Source organism: Salvelinus alpinus, chromosome 9 (genome assembly GCF_045679555.1).
Source record: "Salvelinus alpinus chromosome 9, SLU_Salpinus.1, whole genome shotgun sequence".
Classification (NCBI taxonomy): Eukaryota; Metazoa; Chordata; class Actinopteri; order Salmoniformes; family Salmonidae; genus Salvelinus; species Salvelinus alpinus.
The window spans coordinates 84,226,993-84,248,171 of NC_092094.1; the positions used below are offsets into that span (position 1 = coordinate 84,226,993).

Below are 21,179 nucleotides of genomic sequence, written 5' to 3' on the forward strand. Positions count from 1 at the left end.
TGGGAGCCACCCTGCCCTAAAGGCCTGCTTAAAAAAAATAAGAAAATAATGATGTTTTATTGTCACCTACACCGGATAGGTGCAGAAATCCTGTCCCCGTTCCTGACAGCAGCTGGATGAGATGAAATTGTCTGGATCACTGCAATTTCCCCCTTTTAACATAGCAGCACACCTTGAAAAATCTGAATTTAAAAAGAAAATATATATATAGATATTATATAAAAAGAACAAAAATTCACAAAAGTAGTGCACTGGGCCTTTAATAGTCCTGTATTAGCGGACTGATATAGCCGATATACCCACCTACCCCCCCCCCCAAAATATATATATACTGATATACCCCCCCAAAACAAATCGCAGCACCCCCACACGTATGCCTTCAAACACACAGGATGCTACTGCTACCTCTACATATGGACAAAGAGACAACCATCCACACAGATTCTCTGAAGATGAGGTGAGGGAATTCAGACAAATTAAAAGGAGAAAGAGGATCTGGACAGAAGAGAGGAACAGATAGCCATCTCATCCCTTTTTCCCTTTACTACCCTTCAGTGGTCAATAAACTGGGCACATCCCCTCCTCCCCCACAATCCCTCCTGTCCTGGTCTAGCGGGCCCACGGCGCCCCATTCGGACAACATTTTAGCCCTCTCCGACGTCGCCTGATTAAAATGATTGCTTTTACAAGTTTACTGTTGCAATACTATCTTCTCCCAGGTGATTAAGAGGCGATAGATTACAGTATTGACCAGACCGCTCACCACACCTCCTCCAGATGTTTTCTCTTAAATAAAAATTATCTCATTGGGACAGAGTCACAGGGTGATTTTTTTTTATCTCCACAGCCCTGACACTGTGGTGGACACACACACACACGAGAGAGAGAGAGAGAGAGAGAGAGAGAGAGAGAGAGAGAGAGAGAGAGAGAGAGAGAGAGAGAGAGAGAGAGAGAGAGAGAGAGAGAGAGAGAGAGAGAGAGAGAGAGAGAGAGAGAGAGAGAGACTTTACCAAATCTGCTAGGAGCACATATGCATATCATTGTAGGAGGAAGCCACAAGTCCAGGTTAGTGCAGGTTCCTGTGCAACCACACCTCAAAATGCATTATAAATCCCTGTCTGCACTGGAGTAGGCGTACCTTGCCATTAGTGAGACAGAATCTGGACTGACCGCAAGGAAATTGTCACGCAAGTGTAGACAAGGTGCAGCCTGATTGCTGCGTCAGGTTGGCATTGCAATCACAGCCCAAGCTTTGTGCACACTTTTAATGCCAAGGGGGACTCAAGCGGAACAAACACCCTGCCCTCAATGTGACAGCACAGGGAAAGAACTTGTTCTAGATTTGTACGAGAGAATGCAGAATCCCTCTGTTATACCAGACACCTCTCAGCAATATGCACACACTGAACACAGCAGCCTGCAATTACGTTTGACGTTAAAAGTCCTTGAATTGAATCTGGTGTTGTGAGATGGAGAGGAGGTGTTTTCCCCCTGCTCTGTCTCTCTCTTCAGGGCCTAAATTATGGCTCCAAATGGAATCTCGTGTCGTTGCCTTGCCGTTTTCCACTCAATTTAATCGAGTAATGAAGTGACTTGCCGACTCCGCAGGTCACATGGCACTCTGGCCGCGGCGCTCCAAAGGCGGCCCGGTTAAGTGCCGTCGGAGTGGGTGATTTCCTCTAATGAAATATCAATATTTACATCTTCATTTCCACACCACTGCCTTGGTGGGATTTGACCAAACATGACACAATATTGACCAAATCTGAAAGACCTGTCTGTGTGGTTGAAGGCCCTTTTCCACTCGGCTGCTGAGTCCACTGGGTGAGTAAGCTAGCAGAGGGCAAGAAAGGCATTTCTGAGATCTTTATTTCTGATTTATTTTTGATTAAGGAAGCTTTCATATAGGGAATTGTAAAGTTATGAGAGAATCGTGCTTTAACATTATAACGTTTTAATTACATTACAATGTAGTATTTCTTTAATCCACTAAACACAAGGGTACTTCAACATACAGTTGGTTTTAGTGAATCATCTATGCTGTATCACAATTTAACCACAATGTACCTTCTCCTTACATGTGGACAAGAGGTCCCCAGGAGAAATGTCTCTCCCTGGGATTACAGATGGTGACAGACAGACATGTGGTGGCTGTGAACAGGGAACATGTTCTCTTCTCGCCTCTTGTCCAGACACTGAAGACCATGACTGATTTCAACAGTAGACTAATTCACTTCATGCCACAGCTGCGTTCTTACAAGGAGCCCTGTCCTTGGCTTGGCACAGTATAAAATCACACCAGTTTGTTGCTTGTGTTTATGGAGCTCAATAAACACGGCCACTTGAAATGGTTTCAACAACATTGACAAGCTTGGCCGGTCTCTCTAGCTGAAAAAGGCAAATCTAGAATAGGGTTTCACTGCCATATTTTGTATAAATCACATATGAGAGTCATAACACAGGAATAAATCTGTTTTCTTTGACAGATCATTTCCCTCAGCTTGTCCTGATCTGCTCCCTCACATTTGGCCTGACTTATCTATATTGAATTTGCATACTCAAACAATATCCCTGTCAAAACAGCCCTGTTACAGTCTCATTCCTCTGTCCTCTAAGCTCTCATCTGTTAATCCTATAGAGACGAACACATGTAGAAATATGTTTTGGTTTACCTTATGATTCTTAGCTTGTTATTGTGGATACTGTAACTGTAAAGAGCCAGTTGGGGGGGAGACAAAATCCCCAACCGACATATCTACGACATATCTCCGACATATCTCCGACATATCTACGACATATCTCCGACATATCTACGACATATCTCCGACATATCTACGGCATATCTACGACATATCTACGACATATCTCCGACATATCTCCGACATATCTACGACATATCTCCGACATATCTCCGACATATCTACGGCATATCTACGACATATCTCCGACATATCTACGACATATCTACGACATATCTCCGGCATATCTACGGCATATCTACGGCATATCTCCGACATATCTACGCCATATCTCCGACATATCTCCGACATATCTCCGACATATCTACGGCATATCTACGGCATATCTCTGACATATCTACGGCATATCTACGGCATATCTCCGACATATCTACGACATATCTCCGACATATCTACGACATATCTCCGGCATATCTACGGCATATCTACGGCATATCTCCGACATATCTACGGCATATCTACGGCATATCTCCGACATATCTACGACATATCTCCGACATATCTCCGGCATATCTACGGCATATCTACGGCATATCTCCGACATATCTCCGACATATCTACGGCATATCTCCGACATATCTACGGCATATCTCCGACATATCTACGGCATATCTCCGACATATCTCCGACATATCTACGGCATATCTACGGCATATCTCCGACATATCTCCGACATATCTCCGGCATATCTCCGACATATCTCCGACATATCTACGGCATATCTACGGCATATCTCCGACATATCTCCGACATATCTCCGGCATATCTCCGACATATCTACGACATATCTCCGACATATCTACGACATATCTACGGCAGACCAGGCAGGCCACCCCGCGCTGGCTGCCTCTGGGTCCACCACTCGTCAGATTAATCAGGGTGGCATTTCATCTGCCAGAGCAGAGGACGGCCCAAAATTAAATGCTGAAAATTTCTGTTGAGCGGGAGTTCATATTCTATTAATTTATTATTGTTTCCCTCTCCCAGAGGGCCATTAGTACGGGTCATAAAAAGAGATGTAATTACGAGGCATGGTGGCCCCCTCCAGCTGCAGCCCCCTCGTATTTCACCCTCAATCAAACTACTGAACAGACAGAGAGAGAGAGAGAGACAGAGAGAGAGAGGCATGGAGAGAGATGGGGATTGAGGGAGAGGGATGAAAGGAAAGAGGCAGAGGGAGGGAGGGTTGGGGAACGAGAGAGTGAGAGAGAGAGAGGAATGGATGGAAAGGAAGAGAGAGAAATATAGAGAGAGAGAGTAATTCTCGCTGGACAGGGGCTGATCTATCATGGCTAGCTATCAGAAGGACAAGCCAGCCCTGAATACTTTTGCCCAACAGCAATCTCACCTCAGGCAAGTCTAGTGCTCTCCACGCTCCAGTTTGACCAATACTAGCCCTAAAAATCACAGAGGTCCAGCTAGCTCATAAAAGCTTTTATTTCAGAAACAGTCTTTTAAAACATCCCCAAATCTACTACTTTTATTTCAGAGACAGATACATTCTTATTTAAATAATCTCAAAATGTTTATTACAAGAAGCTGTGCTGTTAATGATATGTCCTGATCAGTTATACATTGGTCTTAAGGTTGATAAAACTACATTTATTTGATACCAAACAGACTGGAGCAGAAGCAAAGCCATGTGGTCATTTTGATTCTAATGTGTGTGCAAGCCTGTGTGTGTATGTGTGTATCTATGTGAGTATTTGCGTCTGTGTGTGTGGCCATGTTAGTGGCCATGTGTGTTTGTGCACCAGTGTGTATTGGCGTGCTTGTGTGTGTGTGTGTGTGTGTGTGTGTGTGTGTGTGTGTGTGTGTGTGTGTGTGTGTGTGTGTGTGTGTGTGTGTGTGTGTGTGTGTGTGTGTGTGTGTGTGTGTGTGTGTGTGTGTGTGTGTGTGTGTAAGCTGCAGCTGACGGCAATGATTCTTCCTGAATTTACATGACAGCGCCAGGGGGACCCAATCAATAGCTGCTTGGTAATAAATTGCTGTGCTTGACATAAATAATTTACCCTGAACCTCGGCCACACGTTCAACACAGAGCTCAAGTCAGCCCGCTGCAAGCCTTCACTGGATACATATTGCCCCACACATCACACAAACTACCCTGTCATATATGATGTTACAAATACAATTCAGTACATCTTGAATTTCAGCAGTGGAAATCGGTTTGAAAAGTCACATATAGCTGGATGATAGATAATTAATTAATTCAATTCTGTTTTGCAGGTTAAAACTATGACTAAACGGTTCAGTGCTCTCACTTTTCTGAAGCGCCAGCTATCTCTACTTCTAAGATGATAACCAGACCATTATCCCATTGTAAGTAGCTGGGAATGGGTGATTTGACCAGCGGCCTGTGAACGTTATGAGGTTGTATAACGTTAAATACAGTAATCCCCTTGTCTTAATCTGCACCCCCTGACCCTGTGACCCCGGCTCGGGAGTATTTAGCCGTCCCAAGGGTCCCACAGCCCTCGTTTGGCATTATATATCTCTGTTTAGCCCAAAGACCAGGAGGAATCTGACTTTAATCATTCACATAATTACACATCATTTATCTCTGCTGCCAACCAGCAACACGGCTTAATGAGGGACGGACAGCTAGAGCCTAGCTGATAATGTCTAAAGGCACATCATCAGCTCTCTGAAGGACTTCCTCACTGCAAATTACTAATACTATTTATACCCTGCTGATGTTAATGATGTATATCAAAATATAAAATGCATTTGATGCTCGGTTTGCTGGTAACTACTCATATAAACTGGTGACATTTTGTAGCATGGTAACAAAACAAAGGAATCCCCCTTCTCTGTTCCTGGTAGATGTCCCTTTCCTACCTTTAAACACCCCTGCCTGCCTCCCTGCCTCTCTCCCTGCCTCTCTCTCTGCCTGCTTCTCTCCCTGCCTGCTTCTCTCCCTGCCTCTCTCCCTGCTTCTCTCCCTGCCTGCCTCCGTGCCTCGCTCCCTGCCTATCTGCCTCTCTCTCCCTCCCTGTCTCTCTACCTGCCTGCCTCACTCCCTGCTTCTCTCCCTGCCTTCCTCCCTGCCTCTCTCCCTGCCTGCATCCCTGTCTCTCTCCCTGCCTCTCGCCCTGCCTCTCTACCTGCCTGCCTCCCTGCCTCCCTCCCCGCTTCTCTACCTGCCTCTTTTCTTCCTCTCTCCTTCCTCTCTCCTTCCTCTCTCCCTGCCTGCCTCCCTGCCTCACTCCCTGCCTCTTTCCTTCCTCTCTCCTTCCTCTCTCCCTGCCTCCCTCTCTCTCTCCCTCCCTGCCTCACTCCCTGCTTCTCTCCCTGCCTTCCTCCCTGCCTGCCTCCCTGCCTCTCTCCCTGCCTGCATCCCTGCCTCTCTCCCTGCCTCTCTCCCTGCCTGCCTCCCTGCCTCACTCCCTGCTTCTCTCCCTGCCTCTTTCCTTCCTCTCTCCTTCCTCTCTCCTTCCTCTCTCCCTGCCTGCCTCCCTGCCTCACTCCCTGCCTCACTCCCTGCCTCTTTCCTTCCTCTCTCCTTCCTCTCTCCTTCCTCTCTCCCTGCCTGCATCCCTGTCTCTCTCCCTGCCTCTTTCCTTCATCTCTCCTTCCTCTCTCCCTGCCTGCCTCCCTGCCTCACTCCCTGCTTCTCTCCCTGCCTCTTTCCTTCCTCTCTCCTTCCTCTCTCCCTGCCTGCCTCCCTGCCTCACTCCCTGCCTCTTTCCTTCCTCTCTCCTTCCTCTCTCCTTCCTCTCTCCTTCCCCTCTCCTTCCTCTCTCACTGTCTCCTTCTCTGCCTGGACTTATCTGATACACCCCCATCTCAATCTCCCAGCCCCCTCTGCATGGTGCTCCCTCGCCTGCCTGTCTGACTGGGTTCAGGCCTCAGCATCCACCTGATTGCTCAATCTATCTTTATCTGGTGTGTTGAAGCCTACGTCAGAGGGTAAATTGAATATACTAAGAGCTGTCTGTTGGTGTCTATATTTAATAAAGTACACTGATGAGGTGCTGATGTATTGCCCGGCAGTATTCACACTCTATTACAAGAAGATTACGCAGCTTGAGTAGGATCAGCCTGGCAACACAGTAAGTAGATTTCACAATTTAATGGCAAAGCAACACAAAAAAAGGGGGCTGTGGGGAGGAGGGGTGTGGGGGAGGAGAGGGGGTGGGAGTGTGTAGGGAGCTCACACATACCAGAGGCGTGATATCTCCTAAACATCACTGCCTTGTTCCCCGCTAACAACTAAACATAAGCTACATGACCAATGGAGTCTGTATACTGAGCTAACAGGCTGGAATTGAATCAAGAAGATTTGATTGATAATCCCCAAAGACCATTAATAAATAAGAACAAGAACCAGGCCAATTCATTAGGCTGTTTGGGTGTAACTGCAAAGCAAAAATCTACAACTGCATTTGGTAAAAGACAATTGTCATTCTGGGTTTTGTCTTAAACTGAACAATTTTGAAAAATATCATTATTCCATGAAATGTCTTACAAAATGTATAATACTAGGATATGGAGTGTGTTCTACATTCCTATTGAAACATGCAAAAAGACAATGAACCCAACCAGGTTTAGGTCTGTGGACTAGACACAAACCGCAAGAGGAGACCATCCAGCACTCAGTGAACCCACAGAATCACTCCACAGAATTCCCATCAGAAAACATTCCAACCCTGGAAACAGCAGGTGACAAACGTCTGCCTCTAACAACGAAACCCTCCTGCACAAGTGGCATGCATGGCAGATTCCACATGGTTCACACTGTTCCTGGATTAGGGGCTGGGGGTAGTTTTGGAGGGGTTCAGCAGTGCCCCCCCCCCCCCCCCCCCCCCCGCGACCATCACCACTCTAAAGGAGGGAAATATGTTAAGGAGACACAGAGGTCATAGCCATGTGGAGACCAGGCAGCCCAATTCTGATCTTTTTATCACTGATCAGATCAGCTCTGAAAAAAATCTGACTTGAAAAGATCTGATGTGATTGGTCAAAAAAAACAATTAGTGGAGAAAAAAAAGAGAATTGGGCTGCATAAGTTCCTCCTAAACCACTTGGACACAGGGAAATGCAGCTTGGGGAAGGGGGGAGGGGGCACCTTAGGAGCAAGTCATCACTCATTGTCCCCAAACACTGGCCTTAATGACCGTGATCCAGCCCCAGTCCCCGTCAGCCCACCGCCATATTTGCCTACTCCCTCCCTCTACTGCTGCTGGCTATATCTGGAGCAGAGACGCTGGCATCCACAGCCTCATAATGATCACTAATTAATCAGTAACAGATTTAAAGTAAAGGCTGTCATTAGAGGACCGGGCCCTCAGAGCTGATAACAGCAAACTGGGCCAGGCATCTGCAACACCAACTTGCTTCCTGATAGGTCAACTCAGTCTACTGACAGTACACTGACTACAGTGTGAGAACTATTGACTAACAATTATTAAGTCTATCTACGCATTGTGTTAGTCAAATCCTGTGGTTGAGATCCTCAGTGTGGCTACAGTATAACTGTACAATTCTACTGTAGTATGTTAATTGAAGTGTATTTCTAGACCATACATTAGAGAGATAACCCACCAAATTGATATGGGATCTTGTGAGAGAATGATACCGTTCACGGAAGCTAATAGTACCGCTTTGCTGTTCCTCAATCACCCTCCAATTAGACTAGGTTAGCTCTACAATTACAGCACTTTTAAAACACCTTTTCAAATGTTAGCCGAGAAAAGGGGCAATGAAAAATCAATTGGGAGAACTTAAGTGCCAATCTTCTTGACGTGTAAATGGTTACCTTTGGACTTTGGTCATTGCCCATCTGTCAATGTCCTAATCAATGTGGCCCACTTCATAATGAACTGTTAATCTTTTTAATTCCATTGCCAAAGGCCAAAAAATCTATCAAAATGCAATCAGCAGTTTTCTCCCTCTCTTTTCCTCCCAGAGAGAGTGGATGGGGAGAAAAATATGGTTCTCTGTGCCCTGTGTCTGTGCTAGACTGCCCTGGGGTGCCATTGGTGCATGGAGTCTCGGTCAGCCAGTGAACCATCTCTGATCAGGTTCAGCCATGTACAACTCAATTATGCAGCCATTTCATGGCTGGTGTAGAGGGAATGACCTAATACAGAGCTCACCAAGGGGAAAACAGGGGAGCTTTGGAGTTACAGTTTCAGTCTCCCTTTTCATTCTAATTTGACAACTTTATGGCACATTTTGGGGTAGTCAAAAAATCATAAAGGTTGTACATTACATCATAGTACTGACACTGTGTTTTACTCATGATTTAAAAACAAAATGGATTTAGACTCTGTAATTGAAATGTGTAACTCCTGAATGCAATAAGTTGTTGTTGTTGTTGAATCCAGTAGTCAGGTAAATATAAACAATCGGTAAGAGATAAAAGTGGGTGTGAGTGCATGCGTGTGTGTGCATGTGTGTGTGTGCGTGTGTACACAGGCAGATCAGAATAATCTACTTAGGTTTAATCATCTCGCTGCAGCTTGTGCAGTACTCCAGTAGTACTATGCAAAGCCAAGCATTTCCACACATTTAGAAATGTCAGACAGTCTGCCTTCCAGTTGGGTTTTGGGTTAAACAATCATTATGGAGTCATTCAGAATGATGGGCTTGTTGTCAGACCAGACATGGCAAATCCAATTAAGATTAGTCAACTATCCACTGTACAATGCAGGTTACGATAATTGTATTAACGCAGCACTTAAAAGCTTTGACATACAAAGCACGGTATTTAGCGTGCCGTATTTACTGTCCTGTATGTCAACACAGGGAGGCAAGGGCCCTGACAACCTTACAGTTGACAATAGAGTTTAGCCTACCGGTAATCAAACTGATTCAACTCATCCTCATGTACTTTTATAGTTATTCAATTTGAACAGAATTCTATAATATTATCTGTAATAATACTACACCCCTGTAGATTGCCAGAGGGGAACGGTAGTGTTTTCTCTGTATATTCTAGCCAGAGGTAGTGTACCTGGCTGGCTTGTTTGGGCCAGGTAGATGGAAGGGACTGTGCTATTGGGTCAGTGTGATCCAGTCCTGGGTAAGCTCCTTGGCTAAACTCTCCTCCTGCTGACAATGCACTGCTGACAATAGGCTGTACCGAACAGTTTGGATGAGAAAGGGCTAATCTCCTTAATAGATCTGTAGCTGACTACTACACCTCTTCTCTTCTGATAAATACTCGAACACCTGTCTGTCCAGGTACAGTACAGTTCTCACTACTACATGTCCTGCACGCAAGGTGAGAACCAGGAGAGGCCCAGCTTAAACTACAGCAGGGCATCTGCAGCTGCTGTCAGCTCAGACACACGTCTGGTATGCTGATGAGAAGACGAGGGCACAGAGAGGCTGCATAACAGAGGCTGCATAACAGAGGCTGCATATCAGAGGCTACACTGAGGGACACAGTCATTTAGTGTGTTACCTCACAATATCTAGCATGCTATAATGTTCTAGAGTTATGAGGGTCAACCTCAAGATCAGCCAGAATCTGCTCTGGTTGCAAAAAGAGTCACTAAGCAATGTGTTGACTGTCAGAATCAGGAGAAAACTCTAGAAGGGAGCAGAATCTCTGCTGACATAGAATGTGGCATCCTTAATTCAACAGCATCTCATAACCTAACACCTTGTCTATCACACTGCCTATGGAGTAGAGAAACATGATTATGCTTATCAATAATTAAATTGAAGTGTGTGTGTGTGTGTGTGTGCGTGTGTGTGTTTGTGTGTGTGTGTGTGTGTGTGTGTGTGTGTGAGTGATCAGTCTTGTTTCAGAGGGAGGGTCCTGTGGTTATGGTATATATTGACACCAGGGCTACAGCCCCTCCCCAATCAGAGTAGGGATTTTAGCTGGACTCTATTGATTTGATTATTTTAAAACTGTCTCCATTTTGGCCCTATCTCCATGCTAGCTTCTGACATGAATTATCTGCATTTGTATGCATATTTGTGAGACTGTGCAAGCATACGTGTGTGTGTGTGTGTGTGTGTGTGTGTGTGTGTGTGTGTGTGTGTGTGTGTGTGTGTGTGTGTGTGTGTGTGTGTGTGTGTGTGTGTGTGTGTGTGTGTGTGTGTGTGTGTGTGTGTGTGTGTGTGTGTGTGTGTGTGTGTGTGTGTGTGTGTGTGTGCGTGTGTGCGTGCGTGCGTGCACCCACTGGGAGCAAAGGGAGGGACATGGATTATAAAGGATAGGGGGATCATTAGAGTACCTAAGTGTTTTACTACTCTGAATGGAACTGACCAGGACTAATCGCGACGTCAGATTGTACTGGTCAAAATGAATGGCTGGTCCTGTATCTAAACTGCTATCATGTGTTGGTTTTAAAACTACACAGTATGTGATCATGAGGTAATGGTGTTATGTACTGAATGTAAACCTGCTCTTTCCATGACCCAGTCTGACCAGGTGATCCCAGGTCAAAGCTATGATCCCTTATTGATGTCACCTGTTAAATCCACTTCAATCAGTGTAGATGAAGGGGAGGAGACAGGTTAAAGAAATCCTTGAGACAATTGAGACATGGATTGCGTATGTGAGACATGGATTGCGTATGTGAGACATGGATTGTGTATGTGTGCCATTCAGGGTCAATGGGCAGGACAAAAGATTGAAGTGCCTTTGAACGGGGTATGGTAGTAGGTGACAGATGCACCGGTTTGATTGTGTCAAGAACTGCAATGCTGCTGGGTTTTTCACGCTCAACAGTTTCCCGTGTGTATCAAGAATGGTCCACCACCCAAAGGACACTCACACAACTTGACACAACTGTGGGAAGCATCGGAATCAACATGGGCCAGCATCCCTATGGAACGCTTTCGACACCTTGTAGAGTCCATGCCCTGACGAATTCAGGCTGTTCTGAATGCAAAAGGGGATGCAAGTCAATATTAGGAAGGTGCCCTTAATGTTTTGTGTATATCGGTCTATGGTGTTCAGTTAGTGCAGTGGCTGTAGATGGGTGGGCATACCTGGGATATGCTTGGCCCAGCCAATGATGACCACCAGCTCCCGGTCAGCCAGGTCACACAGTGTGGTCAGGGCCTTGATGTCACTCTCAGGCATGGTGGGGTCAGGCATTGCGTAGATCTTCTCTGGCTCAGCCACCAGAAGGTGGGACACTATCTTTGTGACTGAGGAGGAAGCAGAGGTGGTCAAAACAATAGTCAAAGGTCACATTAGTGTGATGCACAAACAGGTACTGTACTCTTAGATACACACAGTACTTACATGGGAGAACACATAAGTACAATTATGACGTGTTCTACATTCAACATTATGTGAGATGGTGTTACTGGGACTGCTATCTCTAAGAACCCAGTCACTGTTTAATATCGGTCATCCGCTCTGTGACCTGTCATAACTCAGCTCTGTCCAGAACAATGCCTGTCTGGCCTATATTCTCTAGTGCTGCTCTCCCATGGAAATACACCTATACAGACAACGGAGAGTCTGGTCTGAATAAAATGAATGCTTCAACTGAATGTGGACTGGGAGAAGGCTTTGGGGAGGGGTTGGGCAGTGGGGAGGGGTTGGGCAGTGGGGAGGGGTTGGGCAGTGGGGAGGGGTTGGGCTGTGGGGAGGGGTTGGGCATTGGGGAGGGGTTGGGCTGTGGGGAGGGGTTGGGCAGTGGGGAGGGGTTGGGCTGTGGGGAGGGGTTGGGCTGTGGGGAGGGGTTGGGCTGTGGGGAGGGGTTGGGCTGTGGGGAGGGGTTGGGCTGTGGGGAGGGGTTGGGCTGTGGGGAGGGGTTGGGCAGTGAGTTGACAAGGCTGTACTCACGGGTTTTTTTGGCAGGAGGGGGGAGGGTGAGGCCCAGGTATGCTGTGCTCTCTGCATCCATCCTCCTCTTGTACTTCTGTCGTCCCCCTCGCACACGGTCCAGACGCACACCTGACACATGACAAGAAGCAAGGAGACCTTTGAGTAGGAAATACAATTTCACCAATCTGACAAATAAAATGAATGAATCAATTCTACAACATAGAATGTTTATAATGAAAACACAACAATTATGAAACCATTTAACGCAGGGTAAAGAAGTCCCACAATTAGTAAATTGTTATTGGTAGAGAGTAACACTATAATAACAAACAAATATTCAAGTCTAATTGCCCCTCACACACTCAGATACCCTCTCTCAGATTGTTTTACATGATCAGTATCAAAAGTATTCCTCTTGTTATATGAGGAAGCATGAAAACTAGAAACTTGACCAAGCTAAGGTGTGAGTGTCTGTCCAGAGGAAGGGCTCTGTTCTGTTGTCTGCATGGTCAAAGTACAGTACAGGGAGTGTCAGAGAGACTGCCGGCTGGCGCTGCGTTCCCATATGTGGTCCATGCCTGGCTGGTCTACTGTGACACTGCCGAGCCTGAAGGAGCTCTAAACATATGAATATTTAACGCAGGGTCAATGATCTCACAGACTGGCCCTCTAATTATTTGGCTTTTTGTGTGAGGCAGACGGAATACTAATGAGCAACCAGGCTGGTACCTGTGAGCTCAGCTGTCAACGGGCCTCTGCATCTAGCCATGTAGCTACTGTAGGAGGAGTGAATCCAAGGTGTGGTGTCGAGTCACATGACTTGATGTGGTGACTTGAGACCCGACTTGATAGAAAATGAAATAACTTGAGACTTGATTTGGACTTGGTACCTCAAGACTCGGGACTTGACTGACTTGAGATGGGTGACTTAAATATCTGGCCAGGTTTTGTAACGTTTTGTTACTCATTTTGTGGCACAGTGTCTTCATTGCTACAAAATGATCCAGAGGCAGTATTGCATTTGCAAACAAATGCTAGTGAAATGCACACTCAGCCCTCTGATTGGACCAGCAAACTGTCAGTCAACACAGGTTGGGTGAGCTAGTGCAGTGAGAAGGCTTTGGGGGGGTTACGAGTGTGTAGCTGAATGAGATATAAAATGTTATACATATTCTAATTGGCTACATATAGCCTACTGTTTGTATTTTATAATTTTTTAAATAAAAATAATAATATATATTTCACCTTTATTTAACCAGCTAGGCTAGTTGAGAACAAGTTCTCATTTACAACTGTGACCTGGCCAAGATAAAGCAAAGCAGTGCGACACAAACAACAACACAGAGTTACATATGGAATAAACAAGCGTACTGTCACGTTCCTGACCTGTTTTCTCTTGTTTTGTATGTGTTTATTGGTCAGGGCGTGAGCGGGGTGGGCATTTCTATGTGTTGTGTTTCTATGTTGGGTTAAAGGGTTGCCTGGTATGGCTCTCAATTAGAGGCAGGTGTTTGGCATTTCCTCTGATTGAGAGTCATATTAAGGTAGGTTGTTCTCAATGTTTGTTTGTGGGTGATTGTCTCCTGTGTCTTTCGTGTCTGTGTATGTGCACCACACGGGACTGTCTTGGCTGTTCGTTCGTTTGATGTAGTCTGTTACCTGTCTCTGTGTTTGTGTTCTGCACCAGATAGGTCTGTATCGGTTTTGCACGTTTGTTATTTTGTAAGTTGTTTGTAGTGTTCACTTGTTCTTATAAATTAAACATGTTGAGCACTGGCTACGCTGCATTTTGGTCCTCTCCTTCACCCCAGGAAGAAAACCTTTACAGAACCACCCACCTTAATATGACTCTCAATCAGAGGAAATGCCAAACACCTGCCTCTAATTGAGAGCCATACCAGGCAACCCTTTAACCCAACATAGAAACACAACACATAGAAATGCCCACCCCGCTCACGCCCTGACCAATAAACACATACAAAACAAGAGAAAACAGGTCAGGAACGTGACACGTACAGTCAATAACACAATAGAAAAAAAGAAAGTCTATATACAGTGTGTGCAAATGGCGTGAGGAGGTAAGGCAATAAATTGGCCATAATAGCGAAGTAATTACAATTTAGCAAATTAACACTGGAGTGATAGATGAGCAGATGGTGATGTGCAAGTAGAAATACTGGTGTGCAAAAGAGCAGAAAAGTAAATAAAACCAATATGGGGATGAGGTAGGTAGATTGGGTGGGCTATTTACAGATGGGCTATATTTCCACCTTTGCTTATTCGATCTGGTCACTAACAGGCCTACGGCAGAGCACCACATTTTTGTTTAGAAAACATCTAATCTGTGTTTAAGAACCCAAAAGTTTTAGTCTTGACTGTTGACCAATGACCAGTCATCAGCATTGGCGCGCAGCGGCGGGTGCACATATACAGATTAGTGACCTGAAAGCTCTTCTCCAATTTTCTCCGGTTTTGCCTGGCAAAAACACAGTAGCCAACTTATGTTAATATGATATTTTTCAAAACAATAGGCTACCTTGGGATTTCATTGATCATTTCCATAGTTCAGATAGGCCTAGATTGGGTGGGTATAATTACGTACCTCAGCGGTACTGCACATGTCTAAAGATGTAACATCACACGACCTTCACCATTTATGGGATGAAATTGCATGTGTGTCCGGGGGGAGGGGTCGAAAGCTTTGAACCACGCCATTTTGGTGGTCGCAGCGCAGAATGTTTGAAAATCACAGCGCAAATGTGAAATTGCAGGGAGAGAGGATTACCATAAATTAATATGCAGCTCCAAAAATTGTTTGGTGTTCTAGAATCTGAACCGTCTACTTTGCAAGCTCACCAGCAATGGGGCATCAAGCAACAATTTGTGACTGGACTTGACTTGCTCTTAGAATGCACGATTTCGATCCATTCCACTGTATTTGCTGCTCGACTTGAGACTTGGACCTTGTGACTTGAGACTTGCTTGTGACTTGGTCCAACCTCTGGAGTGAATCCACAACCCCATACATACACTGTCTGGCTGTGTACAGGAACAGTGCTATAGACACCCTGTGTTATTACACAGACAGATAGATAGAGGGTAGCTTTCCAATAAAACCTCCTTATTTCACCCCTCTTTCACGGGACAGGAGTGAGGCCTTATCACTCTCTGCCACTCATAGGGGACCAGGTCCTGCACTGATACTGTAAATGTCACCAACCTCATCATAACATCAGTTATTATCTCATTATTTGATAAGAATGTTTCCATTTGCATTGTCCTTTCTATTCTATTACTTTTCCACATAGTTAAAATATTTCATCTGTAGTGTTCTATTTATTTGATACAGCACGGTGTATGATGATTTGATTTAATAGTGTGCGAAACATTTATGTATATTGTGCAATACCCTATGCGGCCCCACAGGAACACTGTCCTTCACACAGCTGAGTGTGCCTGATGTATCTTAACCCTGTATAGCAAATACCTATCCATTTATTCATTATGTATAACCTAAACCCTCTAAACAAATGGATGCTAAACTAGATTTGAGAGCACCTCCGATCAGAGGTATTATCCAGTATGTATGGCCTAGCTGGTGGAGGAGAAGGAGGAGGAGAGGGAGGGGGAGGGGTTAATTTGTCAGCGCACCAAGTCCCCTCTGCTAAAATCACTTGCAGGGAGAGCACTTGCTTGATGATTTCATCACTTTATAACTGTAAAGATGGTGTCAGAGCTGGGCATTGTGTGGCCACTGCAAATGAGGCTAATACAATTTCCTCTCAGTCTGTACTCTCGTGGAGGATGGGTTTGGATGTCCCTATGTTCGCTGATTAGAGGTCGATACAGGGAACAGACAGTGGGGGTGTTTGGGGAGAAAAAAAGGAGATGACGTAGTATGTAAAGAATAGCCTTCATTCCATAGAAAGGGCTGAAACAATGGATTACGAAAGCAGTAATTTTCAATTTCACCCCATCCACTGACAGAGCTGTACCCCCTTCTCCCCAAGCTAGACTGTATGCATGGGTGGCTGCAGCAAACAGTGTTATCTTGTAGGAGTAGAATAAGGACATTTTATTCTACTTATATAAATTATTTGATTCCCTAGAAACACAAATCTGATTAGGATTGTCTTTCAATTTCCTGACTGACAACCCACTAACCTAATTACCCACAATTCCCAGCAGAGACCCATCATTCGCAGCAAAGCACTACTTCCTTATTTCGCAATTTACATCCTTCACATGTAGCATGTAAAGAAAGTGTCAAGAAATATTTGACCAGTAAATCTATTCAGGGATGAGGCCTTGAGTATGAACTCATGACAAAACGGACTCCGATATCACCAAGTCAGTGCTTGCTAGGTTTAAGTGCTTAGGAGCGTTCCGATTCAGTTTCTGCTGGTGGTACTATAGGAGTGGAAAATTCCTAACGCTGATAACTGTGATGTCACCACATTCTACGGTTTCTCTGGGCTCTCATGAGGAGCTCAGATACAGCCAGGTGGTATGGATGTACCCCATGAGCTGTCCCGTGGTGTTGGGCTGGGCTGGCTGGCTGGCTGGGCTGGGCTGGGCTGGGCTGGGCTGGGCTGGGCTGGCTGGCCTGGCTGGGCTGGACTGGCTGGGCTGGACTGGCTGGGGTGGCTGGGCTGGGCTGACTGGCCTGGCTGGGCTGGGCTGGCTGGACTGGCTGGGCTGGCTGGGCTGGGATGGGATGGCTAGGCTGGGCTGGCTGGGCTGTTAGTCATGTGGCTGTGTATGTCAGCCAGCATAAAGCCACGGTGACGAGGAGTCCGAGGTACATGGGTGCCTCTTTTAATTAGAACAGTCCCGGCCATAATTAACAGATGCTGACAGGAATTAAAGCTTGGCACTAACCTGTCTCATTTTACAGTCAAACAGGGCCATACAGGGAGGAAGGGAGGACGGCTGGAGACAGTGAGACGAAGAGCAAGGGCGTGCGAGAGAGAGAGAAAGAAGTAGAGCAGTTCATTCCATGTGTCTGACTCCTCTTGAAGAAACTCCCATAGACCATTGCCAAGCCCACTTCGGTGAGCCATGGACCAAGCTTTGGATTGTTTGTTTGTGGCCAGTGTGTCTGTATTATATGAGAATGTGTCTGTGTGAATGTGTCTGTGTGAATGTGAATGTGTCTGTGTGAATGTGTCTGTGTCTGTGTGACTGTGAATGTGAATGTGTGTGTGTGACTGTGAATGTGTCTGTGTGAATGTGTCTGTGTGACTGTGAATGTGAATGTGTGTGTGTGTGAATGTGTGTCTGTGAATGTGAATGTGTCTGTGTGAGTGTGTCTGTGTGACTGGGAATGTGAATGTGTGTGTGTGAATGTGTCTGTGTGACTGTGAATGTGTGTGTGTGAATGTGTCTGTGTGACTGTGAATGTGTGTGTGTGAATGTGAATGTGTGTGTAAAAAGGGGTGAGTCCTGCCTCATCACCAGACACCACTGTGTTTTACGGCCGGCACCATCACCCGGTGGATGGGTAAAGGGAGGGCGGTAGTGTGCGGTGAGCTCGGATGTCAGCTCTTCAAAGCAGGATGCAGGGTAGAGGGCTTCTGGCCAAGGCGGTTGGCATTTGCACACGGATTAGCGGCGGGCTAGGGGCGGGGGCTGGGGCCAGCTGACCCAGGGCTCCTCTTTCTCTCCAAAAACAATAATAATCCCCCTCAGAGCACACTCCTACAAAAGGGCCTGTCTTCACTCACTTTGTGTGGCCGGCCGAGGCAGGGGCCCTTATTTTGAGCCCCTCACCTGTTCTGGGTGTCTCTCCCTGGGGAAAGTGTCAGGATGTCTGGGATGGTTGGCAGTGCCAAGGGGGGCTTAACCGGACCCTATTTTAGCTGGGAAAATCAGACGGCCACATGGCAAGGCACGGTGAACTGAACTCTGCCTTTCAAGACAGCCGCCCCGCTAAACCACCGTCAGCACTATTTTAAAGGGCCCCTGTTGCCAGCTTTGCATGCTTGTAACGTGTTGCAGCATTTTTTACCGCGAGTGGTGATGAGCGAGGGCAGCGGAAAAATGGTCACACATTGTCCCCCCATCCCTATCTGCTGATTGGCCCCCCAGTCTGCTGACCCCGAGGCCTACGTACGCTCTCACCACATGCTCCATCCACCTGCCCGTAGCGTGGTGGAGCCACCATACCACCTTGCAGTAACATCATGCTGGCTTCACTCCCCACTCAAGATGCAGGCTCTATTTGAAGGCCAAGTCACACTACGTGGAAAAACATTGGTCTGTTTGAAATCTCATTGCATGTTCATTCTTTGACTAGGTTCTAATGGAACCAAACAATTGATTCCCCATCTCCACACAGTGGCTGTCAGTGTCTTACTAATGTGTTGGCTTGAATCCACGTGTGGCTCGATATGTCTGGTATTGTGATGTTTATATGTGAGTGTAGTGTGGCGTGTGTGTACAGAATGTTCGTGTGAGGATAACAGGAGTGCTATAACGGGATGTGGTTGTTCTACCGTGTTTCTGTCGTATAATAAGAGTGATATACAGGGAGGTACACTGAGTATCAGCCCCTCCCCTCTCCTTTAAAACACATGTTCATGTCTGTTGTAATGCTCTCACCTGTCAGCCCAGGGAACATAACAGGATCGTAGCCTATTACAGAGAGGTAACAGATTGCATACTGTAGTGTGTGTGGTAGGGCAGAGGGCATCTGCCACTGACTGATGTCAATGTAATCTCTCAATAGTATCTGTTCCTCTTTCTCTCTCTCTCTCAGCTCTGATCCCGCTCCATTGATCAGAGGAGAAACCTGTAGCCCCTGACATTTGATTCTTCTATTGATCACTTCCTCTTTTATACAGTCGGGGGAAAGTAGAGCGATTCAACTCAAGTCTCTGGCAGATCCCCTTTAAGCGGACTGCTGATCTTTGGAGATCACTTCCCTTACACTTCCCTTAAGACGTCTACAGAGATAAACTGGAGCCTTTTCCAATGGACCAAATACATGCACTAATTCTTTACCATGTACTCGCTTAATCAGTAGGGGAGGTAAAACCTTGAAATGCCTTGCGTTTCAAAGATATCAAGTAATAACTTTAACATGGGCACTGAGGCCCAATACATCACTGGGGCCAAGCTTCCTGCCATCCAGGACCTATATACTAGGCGGTGCCAGAGGAAGGCCCAAAAAAAATTCAAAGTCTCCAGTCACCCAAGTCATAGACTGTTCTCTCTGCTACCGTACGGCAAGCCGTACCAGAGCACCAAGTCTAGGTCCAAAAGGCTCCTTAACAGCTTCTACCCCCAAGCCATAAGACTGCTGAACAGCTAATCAAATGGTCATCCGCACTATTTACATTGACCCCCACCCTCCTTTGTTTTTACACTGCTGCTACTCGCTGCTTATTATCTATGCATAGTCACTTTACCCCTACTTACGTGTACAAATTACCTCGACTAACCTGTACCCCCCGCACATTGACTCGGTACCGGTACCACCTGCATATAGCCTGGTTATTGTTATGTAATTTTATTGTGTTACTTTTAATTTAATTTTTTACTTTAGTTTATTTAGTAAATATTTTCTTAACTCTATTTCTTGAACTGCGTTGCTGGTTAGGGGCTTGTAAGTAAGCATTTCACAGTAAGGTTAACACTTGTTGTATTCGGTGCATGTTACAAATGCATTTTGATTTGATTTTAGGGAAAATTCCATTGCATTTCCAAGATCTCCCTGAATGTCTAGAAATTCAGTCGTATCATAGAGAGGTTAGATGTGTTGTGGTCCATTCAAACGTACTGTAGTTTCGTAGAGCGCCTGACGGTAGGAAACTGCATTGCACCTTTGCTAGAGCTGAGCAGTAAAGTTATAATTAGGTGTTTTTTCCATTGACTGGATGACCTTTCTGCAGTAATGAACTCCAGAGTTCATTGTAGCTTCAGTCACATGAGCGCTGACCATCTCCAGCCTCTGAACATGGCGTTGAGCCGATGTCTTCGTGGAGCTTGGACTAGAGTCTTCTCCTGTCCCCATAACCAGACTCACCGGTGTCACACATGCTTAGATGCATTTCACATCTTTCTGTTCATTTGGGAAATGTATTTACTTGTTTTGATTGTGTTTAAAAAAAATGTTTTGCTGGAGGTGGGAGAGAGGAGGGTGATCGGGGGGCTGGGGTCCCGCAGGACTTCATATAGCCAGACGTAATCTCTACCTCTATTGTAAAAGGTGGCGAAACCCACTCCGTAAAAACGAGGGTCGTTTTCAATCTGTGGATATGCTGAATATACAGTATGCATTAGAACGCTGGGACAAGTCTCTCTCTGCATATTTGAGCTATACACTCTCTTTATACAATCACTTACTTCCACCTGAAACTGGCCATGCATTTATGGCCGTCACTACCTATTTTGTAGTCTCTTATTCCTCCAGATCATATATGGGCAAACATTTTTCATCAGATAGTAATGTGACTAGTCTGTCTTTCTGGCCCAGTCTCTTTATCTCACTGCATGCAGTGAGGAGATTCTGTTACGAAGCAGAGATCTATATAGGCTACTCTGTAGATGGAGACTTGAAATCACTACATCCTAACGGGATAGGATCTACAATATACGTTCCAGTCTCTGGTGAATTAAGGGAGACAGGGTGGGGTAAAAGCTGGGTATACTGCATGTCATGTTGATGG

The 21,179-nt window shown here is 45.8% G+C and overlaps 1 protein-coding gene across 4 annotated transcripts in view; it reads right to left on the minus strand.

Annotated features, from left to right (window-relative positions):
- Positions 1-21,179, minus strand: part of LOC139530818 (steroid hormone receptor ERR2-like) — a 64,445-nt gene that overhangs the window by 13,187 nt on the left and 30,079 nt on the right. For all 4 annotated transcript variants that reach the window (XM_071327541.1, XM_071327540.1, XM_071327538.1 and 1 more), the window contains 2 exons: positions 12,526-12,636; positions 11,718-11,879 (listed from right to left, as the gene is read on the minus strand). In XM_071327541.1, the coding sequence (XP_071183642.1) occupies positions 11,718-11,879; positions 12,526-12,636 (273 nt within the window). The remainder of the gene's footprint in view (positions 1-11,717; positions 11,880-12,525; positions 12,637-21,179) is intronic.